Here is a 21,932-nt window from a genome sequence, read left to right as displayed (position 1 = left end):
GAAATTTAATCTTGTAATGAACGGAAAGAAATTTTCTGAAATGTATAGGACTTTTTTAATCAAATAAATACAACTTCTCATTCATTTAATTTAAACTTCCTTTGAGAAGAAGCATCATTTCCGAGGGCCTCCTTTCAACACGTATAAATAAGATAGAAATGATTAAAATTACATCAAAACAAATTAATCCAAAACTACATATACCCATACAACGGTCACCAATCGTTATTTATCCAAGAACATGACGAAAACATTAATAAATCCATCGTACTCACCCGAGAGGCAATTTTTTTCTCGAAGGTTCGTCGACGTGTTTTGCTAGCTGAGTTGAGTTGGTTACAGTCGGAGGTAGCAAGTTTTTGCAGTTCAAAAGTAAGATGTTTTCCGACTTAATAGCACACCATCCACTTTTACTCGGAAACGAATGTTTTTTTTTTCATTAAATGAGACTTTCTCGCTCTCCCGCTCTCCCCGACCCCCCCTCGCTCCCCCCCCCCCCCCTTGTACAGCGTACTTTACAGGTGGGGGGGCTGGAGAGCGACAAAGAGCGCGAATTTTATTTTTTTTATCTTCTAACGGAAAGAAATTTTCTGAAATGTATAGGACTTTTCTATCTAGAAAAATACAACTTCTCATTAATTTATTTGAACTCTCATAGAAAAGAAGCATCATCATTTTCGAGGGATTCCCTTCAACACATTTAAATATTATACACAATAATGACCCCAGCGGTTTCCAATCGTTATTTATCCAAGAACATGACAAAATCATAAATGAAATCCATCGTACTCACCGGAGAAACATTTTTTCTCGAGTTCGTCGTCGTCGTCTTTCGCTAGCTGAGCTGAGTTGACTTGGTTTCAGTCAAAGGTAGCACGTTTTTGCGCTCACAAGTAAACTGTTTTCCGACTTAACCGCACAACATTCATTTTTACTCGGAAACGAATGTTTTTGGGGGGTTCTATCAAATGAGACATCTCTCGAGTTTAGTCTGGAAGCAAGTGTCCAGCGTACTGTACAGTTACGAAGAGCCGCTCGAGTAGCTTTGACCAACCAATCAGAAGACGGCAGAATGCAACGTCACTGAAAAATGTTTCACTGGTGTGTACGTGATGGGGGGGTGATTTACATGGCAACACGTACTGTAGAAGCTGAACTCTAGTTTGACGGCTCAGAAATGTGATTGGTTAAAAACGAGATTTCTGTGATGTGTGCGTGATGGGGGGGTTGATTTGCCTGGCAACATCTAGTTAGACAGTTAAAAAATGAAAATGTAATAAATAAATCACGACTTTTTTGTGGCACGGTTTTTACAGTTTATCTAAAAAAGGACTCTGGGATTATTTTTTAAAATATATATGGCGGACCTGGCCTTCAGTGTAGTTCTACTTGGCCAAACTTGAATAAATACCCCTTATAACACCGTCATATATGACACGACGCCTGGGAAATAAAATACAGTTACACTCACCTCATCTCACGAGAGAACTTCTTTTGAAAGGTCCGTCTTCAAAATGGCCTTGCAAATATATCCCAATCGAATCCACACTTTTCCCTCCTTCGTCCATTGTGGATCAAAAGATCAAAAAATATATTTTATATTTTCGAACGGGCGCCGGGCGGGAAATACTGCCCGGTGTCCATTTCCGCATAGCGCTTCATGTCACAAGTGAGTATCGAATCACAGAACGCGTTCGCTCCTTCAACGTAAGACCTGCGAGAATGCGCACAGTAACCAACTCGTCATCTGATTGGCTATCGCAATTGTCTATCATTTGTGGGGGCCGTTAAAACGCGTTTTGCTAGCGCCCGCTTTGTTGCTTTTGAAGGCATACTATGAAATCTGCGAGGCTACACGAGCTATCTTAATCCTAATTTAATAAAAACTCTCACCTAAAGATATGACACTGGGATAGATATAATATCACATGAATGTGAAGAATTATAAAAATAACTTTTTTGTAACAAAGCACTTTACATGGCCGACTAAGCCTGAAGTAGGATATGTATAATAAACTTTTACCTTGAATTTGATCATGATATCTTGATTATGTTAGGCCAGCAGAGAAGACTCTGACCGCCCACCACTGTAATCTACATATGCGTTTACACGGGCTTTCTAGTACTTTACTTTCACATTATAGGTTTTTTTTTTCTGTTGACTCACTTGCATTTACTTTCTTTTCTTGTCATCGTTGAAATTGCACTAATAACACGCATGCCAACTAGTAAATAGTTTTGCCTCGCTAGCAACATGAAGTTTTCCTATTATGCCGAAGTACATTTCTCTCTTAGGTTCTGTGAACTAGTATGCCCTTTGTCTTCACTAGTAGAACAAATGTCATACTAGTGTTTTATTTTTCCTGTATTTTTGCCACTTTTGACATACCAGTGCACAATTAACTGACTTGTAAATCTACTGTGCAACACTAGTAACACTATTTGGTTCAGCAAGTAGACACGTCACACTCTAGTAGCCTGATATCTACTGATAGCACCAACGTTTGGCCTTTCTAGTAACATAGTTGTACTACGAGTATGCCAAAGTTGATCTACTATTGAGAACAAAGAGTGTACTGTTACACAGAGCAGTCAGCCTTATGAACACTAATCGTACAGTGGCCCGCACTAGTAGACTAACTTACTTTTTAGATTTTCCACTACTATAATATTTTGCACACTAGTAGGACAACTACAGGAGGCAAAATCTCCAGCAAGCATTTTGGTGCTACTCGTGGAGTCCAGGAGACAACTAGGATAAGACATGTCAATTAGTTGGCCTTAGCAGTTTTACTACTGCAGCACAGTAGATTACTTGTCAGGTTTACTGGCACACTAGTTGGCCAAACATGGCATGGCTACAAGCCGTGTGGGCATTTATTTGATGTGCTGAATTCTCTTAGGCTACTAGTGGGGACAATACGTGCACTAGAACATGGCCCTTAAGCTGGGTATGAAGAATCTGGAAGAACGTTGTTTAATACTTTTCTGATGCTCCTCAGGGTTCCTTTGCGACGAGGGCGCTCCATTTGCTCTCAGTTGCGTGCCGACGGCGTGCTGCAGGACCTCTTGCAGGAGCATCGGCCCGTCGCCTTCAGCCGGCGCTACGCTCACTGCTTCCCCGCCGGGACTGCCTCCATAACAAATCACTTCCATGCTTGTGTGTCGAAACGCATTTGTCTGTCTTTATGTTTGTGCGGTATGTCTGTCTTTATCTGTCGTGTGTTTGTGTGTCTCTGTCTATCTCTTGTGTACTTGTGGTTTGTTCTTTTTGTGCGTGTCTGTGTTTTATTTCAGGTCACTCGTGAGCTGCATCATTAATGCGTATGCATGTGTCTTTCAGTGTGTCTGTCCAGCTCGTTTTGTCCTTGCGGGTGCTAGGCCATCGTAGGCACAGGCACCTCCCTCATCACCCGGCCCACCTCCCACCCACAGAAACAGGCCTATATCATCTGTGACATCACATAATTTCAGCTCATTCATCTAAGTTTGTGTGTGGGTGGGTGCCTCAGTTCTTCATTGAGTTCATGCTGACGGCTAATCAGAACGTCAGAAAGGTGAGGACGTTCCCGTTGGCCAACTAAACTTTGGGCGCTGTCAACGTTGTGCCTCTTTGCCGCTGTCAGGAGATGCTGGGGGACGAAGAGCTGTGCTTGAGCGGCTTCCAGGCGGTGGGTCATCTTGTCGGCTCAGGGCTCGCCGTGGATCATGGGAGATGTCTTCCTCACCAAGTTACATGGCATCTTCGACCGAGGGAGCGAGGGGCTTGGCGCCTGCTTGCCACCCTGTTAAGCGCGAACTTGATGCTAACGCTCCGGTCGTCAGCAATAAAGATAAACGCATGCAAAGCCTTTCAGTCGTGAATAATGGATGCATGGATGTGAGAGTTTCATTTGTTTGTGTGAAAAGGGTTGACTTTTTAGAGCATTTGCGTGACAGTGATTCAGTTGTGTGTACCTACTGTGGCTGAGAAAGGTCACAATTGCAAAAGCCACAAGACAACATTGAACTACACGCTATTTCAAAAGCCACAAGACAACGGAATTGACTGAAACATCCTTGGGGAGAGAAAAGATGCAAAGATAGAATAGGATTAAAAACGTCAAGTTCTTTCCTCAAATGTGTCATGTTGTCTTTTTTTGCAAAGTCAACAACACACAACCACCTCATTATTAACTGGCTACATTCTCAAAGTTAGTGAATAAGGTGTAATTATAGTAATTGTTTTGCGTTTTTAAGAGACTTTGAAGCCGAGTGAGACGTCTTCTCAGGCGCCAAGAACAGCAACGAGTGATGCACAAATCCGATCGTGTGTAGTACGCAATTGCTGATCGCGGGTCGGTTTTCCCTTGGTGATCCACTTTGGGAGGTTCCGTGAACTGATCTTAGACGGCGGCAGTTTTCGCGGTAAACTCAAGTGCACGGTGGCCTTCATTGGACAACAACAAGCAACCCGGAAGTGTCAACAGACAACCCTGTGAACGTGACACGTGAGTAACGTGACTGATTATTTGTTGCGTTTGGAAGATAAGTGTGTGTGTACGTATATATGTATCTGGGTATGTATGTATGTGTGTGTGTATATATGTATACACGTGTGTGTATATATATATATATATATATATATATATATATATATATATATATATATATATATATAGTATGACACAATGGCAATGTCACTGCATGTTGTTCTCAGTGGAGACATGCTGTCCAATGTTGAGGTCAAAGCCAAAGTCAGCCAGCCGCTGGGGTTCGCCAAGATGGCCTCCAAGTTAAGCCAATCGGACGGCAGCGTCATCAGGCAGCACGACACCTTCTTTCACGGCCGCCAAGGACGGCTCAAGCTGCGAGACTTCATGGTGCGTCCGTCCGTTCAGAGTAGAAACGTCAGAACACATTGGTTTTGTTTGTTTGTGTTTAGGATGGCTCAGGTCAGCTGATCTTCTACGAGCGTCCCGACACGGACGGACCCAAATTGTCTCGATACTCCATCAGCCCCACCTCAGACCCAACCGGCCTCAAGGTACAAACACTACTTCTGTGTGTGTGTGTGTGTGCGTGTGTGCGTTGATGCTTCCCATGTCCGTGTGTTGAGGCTGTGCTGTCGGATGCCCTGGGTGTGAAAGGCGAGGTGCATAAGGAGCGGCGTCTCTTCCTGATTGGTCAAACACGGGTGCACCTGGACACAGTTGAGGGCCTGGGACACTACATGGAACTTGAGGTCTCATCTTCATCATATTCATCCTCATGGCAACTCTTACTACTTGGGCCATTCACCCATTGATGAGATTTTGTGAACATGCGTCTCCCAGGTGGTGATGCGTCCGGACCAGACACTGGAGGACGGCCAGCAGGTCTGCTTGTGTTTTCCTTTCTTTTTTAAATATTAATTATTTTTTTTTCAAGAATGCTTTTTGAGTGTTTATTCCTCATCCTCCTTGTGCCCCGAGTTGCCCACGTGCTCATACGGTCTTTGTCACGAGTCACCGCTCATCAGATATGGACCGGATTTTGAAACGGCTTGTTGACTATTTGCTTGTCGTGACTTTTCCGTTTTTGGTGGTAGGTGGCCGAGAACCTGATGAAGCAGTTGGGCATTACCAAGGAGACTCTGGTGACGGGAGCCTACGTGGACTTGCTGTTGGAAAAACGCTCAAACACGTAAAGCAAACACACAAAGCGGCTGCACTCAAAAGTGTTTTTTTTTTTAACAAAATAAATCAATTGTTCTCAATGGAAAGCTGGTTTTGTCCTTTCATACTCTGCTGAGTTTAAAATCAATAATCCCGCACACTGAGCAATGATGATCTTGTGATCTTGCACTTAGTTTAATATTGTAGCTGCTGGTCCATTTCATAAACATGTTTACTGCAGAGAGTCTTGTTTTATCTTTGTCTGTCCAACTTGAATAATTCAATACATAGTCAATTTACACTTTTAATGTGTTTCAATTGCCCTTTAAAATCTTTAAACTGTTTAACTACAGTCAAAGTGCGAAAATGGTGATGTCCTCAGTTTAGTTAGTGCGCATGCGCCGATGTGATCATCCAGTCCCCTAGTCGGCGCTGTTAACGTTTGTTTCTCTTCCTCGCGCTGTGTGACATTGAGAAGAAGGTAAGACTCATTTAAACTTGTTTTGTTTGATACATTTTATTCACTTAGTATCGTTATTTTGTGTAATTTTAAGCCCACATTAATGTAAAAAGCTCCTAAATCACACGGGCGACGGCTGTCTAGTCGCCATTTCACTCCATGCTCACGTTAGCATAGCGTCTCTCGCGTTCCATCCATGGCTCAGTTGCTCCAGGTTGCGGCTGGTCGGCATCATGAGGCTGACGGCGGTGCTGTCCATGGCCGCACGGGTGGTTGTACCCAAGGACTACCGCTACGGCACCAACAGGCCCTGGACCGTGGCTGCCAAGCGGCTTAATCCGCCGGGCAAGAAGCGGAACAAAGTGTTCGTGGAGCCCATAGCCAACGAGGACTGGTTTGTGCTCAGAGGGGACACGGTGAGCACAAACTACTCAACGTGATGTTGTTACAGTTGAATAATATGATTCAAATCGAGTATTTAGTGTGAGGTCTTTATTGTATTCTTATAAATAGGTGTTGTTCAACGAAAACCACTTGACTTCGATTAGGTATTTTTTTACGTTCAAAAACTGTTTGACTTGTCCACTAGGGGGCAGTATAATACAGACATTCAAGGAAGCATTGGCGTCGCACAACTAAGTGACTCAGTTAACTATTGTTATATGAGTTGTTGCATTATCGTTCCCGTTATTCACCGGCGGAAAGCAGTGTCTTGTTAACTCCACTGCAATTGCAGATTCACAGTTGCCTTTTATGCTATTTAAAAAAATATTTCTATATTTTCTTTGAACCACTATGTAAACAAGGGTTATACAGATTACGCAAATAAAGGCTCATCATATCTTAGTCATGATTTGTCAAAATTTCACCTTTTACGTCCTCCAGGTGGAGATTCTTTCTGGGAAGGACAAAGGCAAACAGGGGAAAGTCACTCAGGTCTTCAGGCGCAGAAACTGGGTCATACTGGAGGGTCTCAACACAGTAAGCTTGCATTCATTTGTTTATTTATATAATACAATGTTTATTAATGTCACAATTATTTTAAGAATCAAATCCCAAAAATGCTTTAATTTACATTCCATTATTCAAAAGCAGGATATTTTTAATTGACAGTGTAGAAATTGCACAAACATAAATGAAGTATTATTTTCCAAAGAAGCAGCACTAATTTTTTCCCCCAATGCAAACAACCTTCTTTCAAAGTGTGTTACAGAAATTGGACAATTGCTGTTGAGAATTGAGAGAATTCTGAGCATTTGGACAATTAGAAAAAAAATCTAAATGATCAAAAAATAATTGATTACTTTGGTCATGATTAACAGTCGCACCTCTTATAACCATTGATTTTATTTATTTATTTAATTATTATGAACTGTCACTTCGCATTGAAGCATTACAGATACATCGGGAAAAGCGATGATTACCGCGGCACCTACATTGCTAGCGAAGCGCCCATCTTGCTGCGGGATGTCGGCCTCGTCGACCCTGCCGACAGGAAGCCGACCGAGGTGGAGTGGCGGTTCACTGAGGAGGGTGAGCGGGTGCGAGTGTCGCTCCGGACCGGTCGCATCATCCCCAAGCCAGTGGTGGAGCGGCGAGATGGCATTGTGCCTCAGCAGTGGAAAGGTTGGGGAATGTTTATTTATTTATTTTTTATTATTTTGGAGGGGCGGGGGGCTTCTTATTTCATTGAATGCCATGTTCCCCAATGTTTTGTTTTGTTTAGACGGTCCCAAAGACACCAGCCCAGAGGACACGCTGGAGAAGACCTACACGGCCTCCCTGAAGACTCTGGAGGAGGAAGTAATGGAAAAGATGGGCATCCAGGAGGACAGGAGGCACCGGCGCTCTTACTGGTACTGAGCCTGGGCGGTAGACGTTTGTCCGATTCCCCTGGACACACCACAGGATGGTTTGTTTAAAATGGACTGTATGTCGTTGTTATCTCATGAATAAATGTCACCATTAATACTCTATGCATATCTTTGTCCAAATAGAGCAGCCTGACTTTAATGTTTACATTTATATGACATAAATGCAGTCGTTTTGGACTACTCTGATTTACTTGGGGTGTATTTCTTTTCTTGTTTACTGCACGGTAAAACCTCCACTTAACGCCACTTTTGAAAACCAAAGGCAGACATATAATTTAGAAAAGTAACGAGTCAGGAATTTGGGCTATGAGATAAAGTGATAGAAAAAGAATGGACTTGACGTTCCCCACATGGCCACACGTATGAGTCCCGGCAGGGAATGCTGCACTTGATTGGTTTATTATGTAGAGGTGCGGGCAAATCTATACAACGTTGGGGTTATGAATCATTAAGAGACCCTTTAAAGGAGCTTGCTGGCGTTTTAAGGGCCAATTACAGCACCCTTGCTATGGTAATCATTGCCTATTGTTTCATAAAAATCCCACATGCAGTGTAAGTTGACTTTTTACAGCGCATACCCCCTTCAGCATCCAGATGCTGCAACCCTTCTTTCCTCGGTACACTCTGGAAAAAAAAAGTTGGTCTTTAAATTGCTAAGTCGATTTACTTTGCAAAATTCAACTCCTTTCACTTGTATGATGGGAATGTTAAAACATCATTTAAAATATCGTCTTGCACTTAATAATGATTTCACAGACAGTCTGAGGGTGGAAGAATTAATTGGCTTTCCATGATTTTCTATGAGCCGTTGGGCCTTTTTGGGCGACTATTAGTTTTTTCTTTTTTTATCTTTGCATCCAGCTGCCAAAGTCATTGAATACGTCAGAGTCTGGGTTTGTCGCCATTGCACGTCAGTGCAGTAACGTGGTGATGAGGACAGCATTCGTGGTCGAATGGTATAAAACAGGTCTTGGTGTTCCGAAGAATCTAGTTCGCTTAGAACTTAATTGAAGAATACAAAAACAAAAGGACATTTTCAATGCAAATATAGTCAGTTGTATGAATGTAAGATGTACTTTCAGTTAGTTTTAATTTTTGTAAACACATTTTCATTTTATTTTTTTTCTAGTTTTAGTCACTTTATCAGTTTTGGTTAACCATAATAATCTTGGCCACTTGCCACTCACTTTTTGTTTAAAACCCTTTTGAAAGGGGGATAATTCGAATTTTTGTATGGTAAAATCGATGCTGATATTGGATGATAAAAAATGTTGGGAAAAAATACGAGTAAGAAAATGTACGCGTTCAAAGGCTATCCCTCTTCAGTCCGCTAAGAGGCAGTGTTGCCACTTCCATTGTACGGGAACGAGCTATGCCCTTTTTCGGTCCAACATTGAAGAACGGAAAACGAACCAGTATCTGATCTTTTATTTTGTTTTATTCAACACAAGTCGGGAAACAAAACATGGCTGTAATTTGATTTCTTCAAGCTTGCTTTGCAATGACCCACAAGACGTTCTTCTGTAGAAGGCAAAACACGCTCAAAGGACACAAATTGTCGTTGAGTTTTTTTTCTCGAGTTGTGTTAATTAATCACATGAAGGAAATCATTTTTCGGATTATTTTCACTTCAGGAAACTACTCGCAAAAATATAGTAAAATAAAAAACAAAGACCCCATGAAATGTAAGTGCACACTTTTGTGAAGTATTGCTTTGCAGCTCCCCCCCGGAGGTTAAAACCCCCCAAAAAAAGACCACTATAAGGACATCAGCATGCTTTTCATATCCCCCCTACCTCCCTCCCTGCTTCACAAGTATGCGCAAGAAGACGAAGATGTGGGCAGTTTGTTGACTTTCAACTGCTTCTCTTTCTCTCCCGGGGCGCGTCGGGCGAGTCGCAGCTCCCTTTGCAGGTCCTGCAGCACGGTGCAACTAAATCCCCCACCCCTTGACGTGCACTTTTTCCCCCCTTCTTCTTCAAAGCGCACTGCAGCAAAGAGGCGCGGGGACTTAACACCGGTGACACGATGCAGCCTCAAACCCTCAGGTAGGCTCTTATGATTGTTGTTGATGGAAGCTTCGAAAGGTAAAGTAGGCAAGGCGTAGTTTGCACTTAATTTTGTTGTCTCATGGTTCTATTTTTAAATATGTACGCTCAGCTGGTTACTTTTCATGGTGTTCCAAATGTGAGGGAAGTTCCCCCCCCCATCCTGTTCATGACTGTGGTTTGCAGTGCATTACTTTCCATTCATTTGTACAGAGAGAGGAAAAAAAGCAGAGCTTTTCAAACTGTGTCATCTTGCGAGGTTGCAGGCCAACTTGATTAAAAGATTCCAAATAAAGTTAGGGGGAATAATTATTACACTGGTCAATAACAAATTTGAATCCGAGATTGCTTTATGTGTTCCTAAATGCATTTTTGACAAAACTTGATGTGCTCGAGAAAAGAAACGAGGACAGACTTGTAATCGGCACACAAAAATCCAGTAAAGCACACTTGCATCTCTGATTAAAAAGGATAAGGATTTTAAAAGGGATAAAGTTTCAAGGCCAAATGTGGGTGTGTATGTGGTGACCTGGTAGAGACCTGAAAAGTAGCAGTGAGACTATATCCCCCCCCCTTGCTTCATTCCTTCATACAGTCTTTCTTTCCCCATTCCCTCGTGTCTCCTTCTTTCCTTCCCTCTCTTCCTTCATTCCATACCTTCTGCTCTTCCTTTACCATTCTTGCTTTCCGTCCTATCTTTCTTCCTTTTTTCCTTCAGTCCATTCAATTGGTTCTTTCCTTTTTACCTTTCATACATCCTCGTTTTCTTGTTCATCCTTTTTCCTCCTTCCACCCTTGTTTCCACTAATCTTTCCTTTCTTCCTTTCATCCCATCCATGTTGACTTCCTCCCTGGACTCTTCACTCCCTTCCCTCCCTTCAGTCCCTCTTTCCTTACTTCTTTACTACTTCCCTTCCTCCTGTCTCACCTCCTTTTTTCCTTTTCTTCCTTAAATATGGTCAGTAAAATGTAGCAAAGAAACAACCAGGAGGGTTCATGAATTTTTATTTATTTATTTTTTTTATTGTTTGTGTTTGAACTGAAAAAGTTTGGGTGAGCCTGTTTTCAAAATATGTCTCGGATCCAATTTTGCAATTTTGCCCTGCAGGAAATAAAAGAGGTCACGCATGCTTTTTTTTCTTTTCAGTCTTGAGTGCACCTCTCGTCATTTACAGCGGCCGTTCCCCCTTTAGGCAGCTTAATGCGGCAGGTAGAAAGGTAGAGAAAAGGGACGTCGATTGATGGTCCACTGGCCTGTGGTCATGAGTTAGCCGGTCAAGTGAAAGTGAAAGCAGCAGAGTTCAGGTTGTCTCAGTTTTGACGTGTGTGTATTTATATATATATATATATATATATATATATATATATATATATATATATATATATATATATATATATATATATATATATATATATATATATATATATATATATATAATTGTATTTAATTTTATCTAATTTAAAAAAAAAAAAATTCTTGCAAATTTCAACTAGTTGTCAGTCCTCCCCTGGGACAGTGCCTAATGCGAAATTCCTCCATGTTTCATCATTGAGATTCATATATTTATCATGTGGCAGCGCCATTTTTTTAAAGGGCCCTCTTTTGCGCACAATTTTCATTTGGTGACAAGCTGTAAGTGCCTCAAAAGTGAAAGTGATGCAACTCAGGCCCCACAATCTGATCCAGTCAGCAACAGACAGCGCTGTCTGTAATTTCAAAAGAAGAAAAAAAGACTGGAGGGGAAAAAAAAAAAGCAAGCAAGCGTGCCAGTGTCCCTCCTTTCATATCCATCCGGAGGCGTTTTCAACTTTTCTCTTTTTGTACGGCACAGTGGTATGCAGCTGCCGTTGCTTTCTTTCACCCTTTTCTTGCGGAGCATACTAATAGTGACGGGTCCTCTCGGCCCACCCAGCTGGCCGGGAAACACACACTAGAACAACTATTTGGCCCTCAATGAGCGCCTTTGAGGGCCAAAGCGGTTGAAAAGTCAACATCATCGCTGCTTGTTGCCCACTGATCTGATTGGGATGTCGCACACATCACTTGACCACCAACTTTCACCATTGTTTTACTTTGCTTTATCAGCCAAATGCACAATTGAGCAATCTATATTTCATAAACCTGGCATTAGAACAGTGGTGTGTAGACTTAATAGCCACTGTAAAAACTAAATTATTGTAATACTCAATCGAACAACAATTTCAGTCAATTATTAGTCACCAATTGCTGAGTCCCCCCTCATTTAATTCCAGTATTTTCATTGTTATTCAATTTATTTATTTTAGCCATGAAATGTGTCGTGTAAATGTGTTGTTTGGGTGGAGTATGACAATTTACTTTTGCTGTCTTATATCTCTGATGGAGAAATACTTTGCGTTACCGATTTGTGCTTTTTTGCGTGACTATTTGTACTTTGGACTGAGGTCTTTTCTTGTCTCCTGATCAAATGTAACCATCTCAAAACTCAAAAATGTCCAAAACAACGACCCCCCCCCAAAAAAAAATATATATTTAAATATATTGGTCACCAATTAATAACTCGATAGAAAAAATTAAAAAGCGACCCGATGCTCAGTTGATTAGTTGAGAAAACTCAATCAAATTATTATACATAGATCCTTCCTTATTACATTGAAGCCATTCCAGGCTCATTCCCAGGATTCCCCAATCAGGGTTGTGCTGTTCTCAATGACATACTGTACATTACAGTATGTACAAGATGGCAGTCTATTACTACAACAGAGTATATCGACCAGGGATCGTAAAGTGTAATTAGGCGGCCGCGGACATGTGTGAGCAGCTCTTCTTCAATGATAAATGAGCAATGCTGACATGCCTGGGGAGGTCGTATGAGGGCACAGTGAGCATACGGGCCCCCCGGCTGCCGGGAGGGTTAATAACAGGGCCAGCCTGGTGAGAGAGCCGTGGCAGGGTGCCACTGGCTGGGGACGCTGCATGGCTTGCGGTCAGGAGGAGCCAGCACTTGGAAACCAATTTTTTTTTCCCCCCTTACACTGCAATCCAAGTTAGACAAGACACAGTTTGACTCTGGAGGCCATTTGAGCCACAATGCATTATTTCCTCAAATAGCTGATGCTAAACAAAACAGCAGCACCTTCCGAATGCACATAAGCAATCTCTCAGGTGATTTGAAGTGCAGAGGATTACTTTTTTGTGTGAGTGCTTTTTGCCAGAGAGAATTCACTACAAGAAAGCGGCCCAGCGCCGCGGCCATGCAATAAATCAGCACTTTCCTTGAAACGTAACTTCCAAGCATAATGTTTATTTCAGTCTTTGGTTTTCAATGATGGTCCAATCTTCAACGGCCAATCCGCTCATTTTCCATGGAAGGATGGTTCTCGGCTATCCACCGTTTTCAGTTCCCAGGGAAGAAACCTAATTGGCTGTCACCTCTTCCTCATCTTTTAGGACTAACGCATGGGCCAAATAACACCATGGTCAAATTTAGTTGTACACCTGCAATTTGAGAATCAGGTTTTTGAGATCCAAAAACTTTCAACTTTGTTCTCAAGGGTCTAAACGCCACAGTTTACCAGGTTGCTTGTTTTTTTTTTTGCATTTTTGTCTCTATATATCTCCTCGTGGTTAGTGATTGGGTTTAGTGGCCGCTATAAAGGGCCTCTGGATGAACCCAATTGGGGTGAGATCAGTTGGGGCTACCTGAAGCAACAGCCCTTTATGTTTAGACAAGTGTGAAATTGGAAAGTTGAAACTGGTGAGGAGAAATAATGTGTCTTTATTATTTTTATGCGCTTTTCCTACGCTTGAGTGATGGCTGTCGTTGTCTCTGCAGAATCGTTGTCCTTCTCAGTGTACTTTGTCATTTATCTCTGGCCTTTCCTACTCAGTTCCCGTTTGCACATGGTGAGTAATTCTTGTACATTTGTATCAATATTTAAAAAAAAAAAACAAACAATAGAATCCTCACTTCCCATGTTGGTTTTCCAGACGATGTCCAGACGCCTCTCCGGGTGAACATTTCCCACTCGGGTGTCCTTTACGCCCCGTTAGGCCGAGCCATCATCATCCCCTGCTCGGCGTCCTCGTCGCCTCTCATGCTGCCGCGGGTCAAGTGGACACTGATGTCCGGCAGGACTGAGACGCAAATCTTGGTGGGGCGGGGCGGCAGGGTGAAAGTCAACGAGGCATACAGTGGCCGCGCCGATTTGCTCAACTACCGCTCCTCGCCCGAAGATTTGTCACTGCGGCTGTTGGAAACGCGCTCCAGTGACTCGGGGCACTATCGCTGCGAGGTGCAGCAAGGCCTGGAGGACACGAGCGACATCGTCCAACTCAAGGTCAAAGGTAATAAAAAAAATTGCGGTGGGAAGAAACCAAGTACTAGTACTTTATGACTGTACTCAAGTAGTTTCATTTTTAGCTGTAACTTTTTATCTTCAATCGCTACATTTGAAATCAGATATATATTATACTCCTTACTTTCTAGAACAAGCTTGTTACTTTTCGAGAGAAGTGAAGTTAATCGTAATTTAGATCTCATGGTCCCCATAAAGGAAGGTGAAATCGGGAGCATTACCAACTATGGCAACACAAGTATCTGTCCCTCACGTACAGCGTGAGTACTTTTTGACAGTGCATCATTTTGTGTCCAGGTGTCGTATTCCACTATCGGGATGCCATGGGTCGATATGCACTTAACTTCTATCAGGCCAAGAAAGCTTGCAAGACCGTCGGGGCCCAAATTGCAAGTCTTAGCCAGCTTCGAGCAGCTTATTTTGATGGCTATGAGCAGTGTGACGCAGGCTGGCTCGAAGACCAGACTGTCAGGTATGCTGAGCTGATGATTCATCCATTCTTTTTCTATACCGCTTGTCCTCACTAGAGTTGTGTGTGAGCTGGAGCCAAACCCAGTTGACTTTGAGGTGCGAGGCTGGTGTGCTTTCCAGTCAATTGTTGGGCACATGTAGTCAAAGAACTATTTAGAGTCTTCAATGAATATCGCTTGCATGTTTTTGAAATGTGGGAGAAAGCTGAAGTACGCAGGGAGAACACCAACTCCAGGAAGGCCATCGTTTCGGAATCAGTGACCCAGAATTAGGTACTTTGGCGATTCAGTTCCCACTTCTGTACCGCCTAGGTACCCAATCCAAACTCCTCGTGAACCTTGTTATGGAGACATGGATGGAGAACCAGGAGTGAGAAACTACGGGACGATGAAGCCACAAGATCATTTTGACGTCTATTGCTACGTAGAAGAAATGCACGGTACGACGCACAAGCCCCGATATCTGTCGAACAGCACTTTTTCTCAACTTTGTCACATTCAATTTATAGGCGAGGTGTTCCACGATGCCGTCCCACAGCAGCTGTCCTTCGAAGGAGCCCGGTCGTACTGCAGGGCTGCGAGAGCTCAGCTGGCCTCCGCGGCACAACTTTACCTGGCGTGGAGCGAAGGCCTGGACAACTGCAGCCCTGGCTGGCTTTCTGACGGCAGCGTGCGTTACCCCATCAGGACCCCCAGAGAACGTTGTGGAGGCCCCCGGGCGGGTGTCAAGACTGTGTATCGCTTCAGCAACCAAACGGTCTTCCCAGAGCCGGCCAGCCTGTACGACGTCTATTGTTTCAGAGGTGTGTGGATCAAAAGATGGCGCTAAAACACGTATTGTGACTATCTTCAAATTTGAATATTTTGATGGTGGAATAACATAAAACCTCTGAAAAAAATTGCAAACCACGCAAAAAAAACCACAACAAATTAAAGCTTAAATGTTCTGGAATGGATCGTGTTTCAGTTTTGGAGGCTGAACTGATTCAAATATTCAATAATTTGTTAAACATACGTGTTGAATCTGATTTTTTTTTCCTCCATCTGTGTCATCTCCAGGTAATGGAACTACACCTACTGACGCCACCATGGACATCACAAGTACACCCGAGCCGAGCGCCTTTGAACAAGATGTTGTCATCTTAACGGACGAACACAAAGAATTATCACTTGGGCAAAGTTCGGAACTTATTGAACGGGAGGTTCAGAGTGTCCTCGAAACCATCCCCCTTTTCTCGGGCCCTCCCACTAAAGGAAACAAATTTGAAGAGCAGCCGACGTTTCTGTCCGACACACCAGAACCTCTTTTGACCACTACCGATGCTTTAGATACCCTAAGACCTTTGGACAGAACATCCTCTTCGACAGAAAGAAATTATGAGCCAGAACATACAGCACGACTAAATATAAGTATCCAAAGCACGGCGATATATTATTTCCCTCAAAACATATCACTCCAGTCCACTTTTTACAACAGCACAGATTCAAATCGGAACTTTACTTACCAGCTATCTGAAATAGAAAGCTCAACAAATATCCGTGATTCTAACATCACCCATGCTCAGAACTTGACTGACAACATCCCTAAAAGGAGCACGCAGTCATTCGTGGAAGAGAAATTGCTGCAGAATTTGGATTTCAACAGTAAGCACACGGAGATGTACGAGTATGAGACAAAAGAGGAGATTCTGGAAGCTCCTGCTGTAACTTTGAACCCCGTGGAGAAAGCAGAGCCTGCGACACCATTCGTTCAAACAAGTGAAAGCCCTCTGGATCGCTCCTCATTGCCGATCTCGCCGAGTGGGTCTGGCGACAATTCTCAAGGTAAGAATTCAATCGTGCCGGTTGAACCAATGCAATCCCGCTGATGTGTTGGCACTAACATAAGTGTCTCTTTTTCCAGAAAGTCGTCAGGAAGTTACCGTTTTCAAGTTCATTCCCGAGTCAGGGTCCAGCACACACCAGGCGCCTTCTGCCTCAACCGGCCACGCCCCTCCCGAGTCATTGACAACCATCCAAGATCTGACCACCATGCCGGCATCAAAGCATTCTCCCAGTTCGGGCTCAGATAGTCCCTCAACACCATCACACTTGTGGGAACCTGTTTCCATGCAGGAGGGAAGCACAAGTTTGGAAATTGAAGATAGCATGGATAGCGTTGAAAGACAGCTGCTTCCAACAACGTTTACCCGTTTTCGGGTAAGCCCGCCCACCACCCAAGCTCCCAAGATATCCTCCATGGTTCCCACGCACTCAATGACAGGACTGCATCAACCATCAGGTGAAGCAATCATCTTTGACAGCTCCACCGTGAGCTATGAGGAGGCAAGTGGACTTGAACCCGATGTCGTTCCTGCACTGAGTCAAGAGCACATTGTTTTTAACTCAACGACCAAACCGAGGACTGATGAAGATACCATTGAAGAACAAGTTATTGTTTCAAAAAGTTTTGAACAGAATTTTTCACCCAACGAAAATTTTGGCAAGGAAACAAATATCGTTACAATTCTCGACAAGACGACGGTTAATGTTACCCCAAATCCCAAAGAAGGAGCTAATGTAACGACAACATTTGAACATGAGGCTAAAGAGATGCTTAACCCAATAGAAGGAGCTACGATGCCAGTCACAGTCAAAGAAGAGACTAAAGCTACGCTCAAACCAGTCACGGGTTTATTTGAAGAGGAGGCAACAGCATCTGTGACCCTGATGGAAACTAAAGTTATCATAATTAAAGAAGAGGCCAAAGATACTGTTACCCCAAAAGAAGGAGCTACAGTTACACCGTCATTTGAAGTTAACGCTACACCAACCCCAAATTATGAGAAGAAAGATATACCAGTATTTAAAGAAGACGCCAAAACGACTATCAACCCAAGAGAGAGCTCTACTTTAATACGGAGGTTTGAAGAGAGTAAAGCGCCACCAAACCCGGAAGAAGGATCTGCGCTAACGCCAATGTTTGAAGAGCATAAAATTACATTAAGCCCAAAAGACGAAACGAAAACTTTTAAAGCCGATCCCAAAGATACAGTAACTCAAAAAGGACCAACATCAACGCAGATGTTTGAAATTGAGACTAAAGCTATGCTAAACCCCGAAGAATCAACGGATGTTACGCCAATAATTGAAGAGGCGAAAGTGATGCTAAACCTTGAAAAGGGAAAAGGCAAATTGAACGAGGAAACTACGCAAACCCCAAAAGAAGGATCAACTTTAACGCAGATGTTTGAATTTGAGGCTAAAGCTACGCTAAACGCTGAAGAATCAACTGATGTTATACCAATAATTGAAGAAGAGGCGAAAGCGATGCTAAACCTTGAAAAAATAAGGCAAAGATTTGACGAGGATGCGACCCGTACCCTAAACTTTGACAGGGATGCAATAACACTGGGGTACCACCAGGAGGCGACAGGAATATTCGAAAACGATGCCCAAATCATCGCGATTGAGGTGGAAGCTCAAGAAACTACAACAGCGCTTGACGACACCACTTCCACTGGGCCGCCATTTGATGAGGAGATCACCGTCTTACCGTACAATTCCGAGGCATCCAACTGGGCTTTGCTGACTACCACCACCAGACCTCGAGAGTCTCTGAAGGATTTAGAGATCAGCACCAAATCCTCGCCCGTCTCTTCCACGGTTAGAGCAACCACATGGCGGTCAAAGCGCACCTGGAGTCCGCCGACCGCTGCCTCTCCTGACGTCTCGCGAGGGACATCTGAGCCCTGGAGATCGTCGACCAGCGAACCAGACTATGACCCCACCCAGGTTCCCACTGACCACGTTTTGCCCAACGAGAGGGCGGCGGCAGCAGCAGCAGGCGGTAAAGTAAAAGTCGCAGGTAACTCTCACGTCACTCTCCTCGGCCTAACCGCCTTCTTCTTGCTGACAACGCACTAAAACCTCCGAGCCTCCTTCCTGCGTCTGACCTGCCTTGTCCCTCTGTGTCTTTGTTGCCTTGTTGTCCATCCCCAAAAACATTTTTTTCTTCCCCTCAACTGGGAAAAAACTCCACTTGACACTTGTCTAACTGTCCAGTCTCGTGACACGTGATGTCTTCTTCCTTGTTCTTTGACTTCTGTGAAGTATTGTCGTATAATTAGAATTAGAAATCCCTTTATTGTCATTGTACTCAATAATTCAGTGATGTCTGTCGATTTGTGTTTAAATGTCTGATCACAATCTGAAAATAAGCCAACACCGGATCGTGGAAAATATCTTGAATATTGCATCTGTTTTATTGCTGTTTTTCGATTGTTAATTCACATTTTAAAGTCGAAATATGTCATTTTTATTTTCACAATCTAGTAAAAACAGTTTTCTGGGACCATGATGGGTTGCGGTTAGCTCGTTTGCTTAACAGTTCAGGGTTTGTGTCTGAGTTTGTTTTTTCTCACTGTGCTTATGCGGCCTTTCTTCTGTTTCCCAAAAATATGCATTTTAATTCAATTCATCTAAATTGCCCATCAGTCTGAACGCGTATGCAAGGTGAACAATCAAGAACGTACTCTGCTTCTCTGTTAAATGTCATCTGAAGTTGACTGAAGATTCCAAATTGTCCTTACAGATGAATGTGATGAAGCGGTGACCAGTCGAGGGTCACCCAGTCCCTCCTGCCAACAAATCAGAATGCAAAATTTTCACCCGGCATAGCTGCCAAACCATGGGCGGAGAAAATCAGCGGGGTGGGATTATGTAAATTTGGCCGAATTGCCGTCATAATTCGGCAAAATTCAGAACCCGACGTTCACAGACACGTTTGCAGAAATACACAATGAACGAAAGATTTATTTGGTTGTTTAATTTCACTCTTGATGAGCAGGCAGGCACACCAGAGCACCAACATGGATTCAAGCACTTTTACATTGTATGTCCTCTTTAATGTGTTGTTGGAAATGTGTTGGTTCGTGTGCAAAAAAAAAATTCTCATTGTATAGAAAATGAACAAAAGAATACTTTTGTAATCGACTTTCCTGTTTTAGGATTTCCATGACGAGTGTTTCTATGTTGGTCTTTATTGCTGTGCGCATAAACCAAATGGTCATTTTTTAATTTATTTTTTGCCAAGCAGTGACATGATTTTGTGTCCTTCTTTGGTCTTAAATAAAAAAAAAAAAAACATATTTCTATGGTAAAAGATGATCGACTGTCAAAGGTGGGATCAGTGCATCATAAGTTTATCCAAAGTGGCGAGCAAAGCGTATTGTAATGCAGTTTGACGTGAATCGACACTCTGTGTTCCAGACGCTTGCTTCAATGAACCGTGCCTCAACGGAGGCACCTGCACGGAGCGAGAAGGTCGCATTCAGTGTCTTTGCTTACCCACCTACGGGGGAGATCTGTGTGACCAAGGTGAGCTCACTGAATTTTGACTTTCCCAGTCGATGCACGCGCCACACACTTGTTTTTTTGTTTTGTTTTTTTTCCCCAGATCTGGAGAGCTGCGAGCCAGGCTGGGACAAGTTCCACGGCTTCTGCTACCGACACTTCGGCCAGCGTCTGAGCTGGGAGGTGGCGGAACAGCACTGCCGCATGCAGGGCGCCCACCTGGCCTCCATCATGACCCCCGAGGAGCAGGCCTACATCAACAGTATGATCTTCCATTGTATTTCCACTCGGTGTTCTTAAGGAGCGATTATCATTATCGTGTTGTTTTGTCATCACAAGGCAACTACAAAGAATATCAGTGGACCGGCTTGAATGATAAGACCATTGAGAATGATTTCAGGTGGTCCGATGGCAATCCGTTGGTGAGTCGTTGCCGTTACTGTTTTCATTCAATGTTCGCTGTTGGGTTTGGATTTACCCCAAGACAGCTGGGATGGGCTGCAGTTTACAACGGCTGTGCAAAAAACATTGATAAATAGTGATCTACTCTCTGTGTGTAAATGGATTTTTTTTAAACATGTCTTTTCTGCTGTGTCTGGCAAGTTGTACGAGAACTGGTACCGAGGCCAACCGGACAGCTACTTCCTGTCCGGCGAGGACTGCGTGGTGATGGTGTGGCATGACGACGGCCGCTGGAGCGACGTACCCTGCAACTACCACCTGGCCTACACCTGCAAGAAAGGCACATGTGCGGATTTCGCACACTCAAGTCAACACTATTCTTCACATAAGGTTGCATCCGTTTACATTTTTTACCCCACTCCGACAGCATCATGCGGCCCCCCGCCTAAGGTCCGCAACGCGTCCACCTTCGGGAAGCCTCGGCAGCGCTATGAGACAGGCGCCGTGGTACGTTATCACTGTTCTCGGGGGTTCCAACAGAGACTCAATCCGCTGATCCGCTGCCAGTCTGGGGGCAGCTGGGAGAGGCCTCAAATTCAGTGCATCCCGGGTGAGACCAAAGAGAAACTTTTAATGCCTGATGCTAAAAGAAAGTACATAAAGTGCAACATTACGTCTCCTTCCAGAGTATGGAGGTCTAAACACTGACGCCAAAATGACATCGAACGATGGCAACTTGGCCGCCTTTCAAGACGGTTTTGAAACCACCACAGACACGCCACTTTACTGGGATATCAAGTTTTAAAAGCACGCACACACACTTTTTCCCATATGCACTACATTCTGCTGTCTTCCCTTGACAAGGTGAAAAATGTGCTTTTACCGATTAATGTTAGACACGTGTCAAACTGTTTGGTTCCTTTTGTTCTACACATTGCAGAATGGTGCTAATACATCAGTTTTCCATACCCAACGTGCTCATGTTTTCTGTCTGTCCATGTTAAAAGTGGAAAGTAACATGCCCGCTTTTTCAAAACAATCCTGCGCACGTTTTTGGAGGCGCACGTTTTTGGAGACGCAGTTTTGTTCGTCAGCTTTATGTTGTAATAAATTTTTGTAGAACAGAGCAAAGAATAAACGGTTCACTTCATCCAGTTCTGCCTGTGAGGATCTTCATTCCTTGGTGAATAATGGACAATATTTATTCCCAAAGTGATTGCAATTATGATGGTATGCAATTAAGTTACTAATATTAACTGTCATTAAACAAAAAGAGCAAATCAACCTAAAATTGTGATTAAACATTTTACAATATAGAAACGACAAATTTGTTACTCTTTGAAGGTTACATCCTGACAATGCTTTGATTT

At 43.3% G+C, this 21,932-nt stretch overlaps 4 protein-coding genes across 6 annotated transcripts in view; all 4 read left to right on the top strand.

Moving 5' to 3' along the window:
- The window catches only part of LOC148321552 (uncharacterized), a 40,196-nt gene extending 36,351 nt beyond the window's left edge, over positions 1-3,845 (top strand). The window contains exons 5-7 of the mRNA XM_088319520.1: positions 3,003-3,160; positions 3,344-3,557; positions 3,627-3,845. Of these exons, the coding sequence (XP_088175646.1) occupies positions 3,003-3,160; positions 3,344-3,381 (196 nt within the window). The 3' untranslated portion in view covers positions 3,382-3,557; positions 3,627-3,845. The remainder of the gene's footprint in view (positions 1-3,002; positions 3,161-3,343; positions 3,558-3,626) is intronic.
- A 487-nt stretch (positions 3,846-4,332) lies between these two features.
- Positions 4,333-5,743, top strand: LOC148321551 (uncharacterized). 3 transcript variants are annotated; one of them, XM_088319512.1, is made up of 6 exons: positions 4,333-4,490; positions 4,700-4,862; positions 4,925-5,026; positions 5,099-5,224; positions 5,316-5,357; positions 5,570-5,743. In XM_088319512.1, exons 2-6 carry the CDS (start codon positions 4,707-4,709, stop codon positions 5,666-5,668), a joined length of 525 nt encoding a protein of 174 aa, XP_088175638.1. In that variant the 5' UTR covers positions 4,333-4,490; positions 4,700-4,706; the 3' UTR covers positions 5,669-5,743. The 3 variants fall into 3 exon arrangements, with proteins under 3 accessions (XP_088175638.1, XP_088175640.1, XP_088175639.1); XM_088319514.1 differs by having other exon boundaries at positions 4,481-4,539; XM_088319513.1 differs by having other exon boundaries at positions 4,484-4,559.
- A 262-nt stretch (positions 5,744-6,005) lies between these two features.
- mrpl24 (mitochondrial ribosomal protein L24) lies at positions 6,006-8,067 on the top strand. Its single transcript, XM_088319010.1, has 5 exons — positions 6,006-6,117; positions 6,302-6,512; positions 6,982-7,077; positions 7,488-7,722; positions 7,823-8,067. The coding sequence occupies exons 2-5, from the start codon at positions 6,330-6,332 to the stop codon at positions 7,957-7,959; spliced, it is 651 nt and encodes a 216-aa protein (XP_088175136.1). The 5' UTR covers positions 6,006-6,117; positions 6,302-6,329; the 3' UTR covers positions 7,960-8,067.
- A 141-nt stretch (positions 8,068-8,208) lies between these two features.
- LOC148321549 (brevican core protein-like) lies at positions 8,209-21,716 on the top strand. The gene is made up of 14 exons (XM_088319009.1): positions 8,209-10,018; positions 13,834-13,904; positions 13,989-14,345; positions 14,654-14,828; positions 15,139-15,266; positions 15,336-15,629; positions 15,886-16,650; positions 16,730-18,673; positions 20,077-20,184; positions 20,264-20,422; positions 20,500-20,582; positions 20,764-20,908; positions 20,990-21,172; positions 21,249-21,716. Exons 1-14 carry the CDS (start codon positions 9,999-10,001, stop codon positions 21,365-21,367), a joined length of 4,551 nt encoding a protein of 1,516 aa, XP_088175135.1. The 5' UTR covers positions 8,209-9,998; the 3' UTR covers positions 21,368-21,716.
- Positions 21,717-21,932: the final 216 nt, after the last annotated feature.

The sequence above is a fragment of the Idiotropiscis lumnitzeri genome, chromosome 16 (assembly GCF_059441095.1).
Source record: "Idiotropiscis lumnitzeri isolate Australia: NSW breed Sydney's pygmy pipehorse chromosome 16, RoL_Ilum_1.0, whole genome shotgun sequence".
Taxonomy (NCBI): domain Eukaryota; kingdom Metazoa; phylum Chordata; class Actinopteri; order Syngnathiformes; family Syngnathidae; genus Idiotropiscis; species Idiotropiscis lumnitzeri.
Note: the sequence above shows the minus strand (reverse complement) of the source record. Positions and strands in the feature narration are given on the sequence as shown.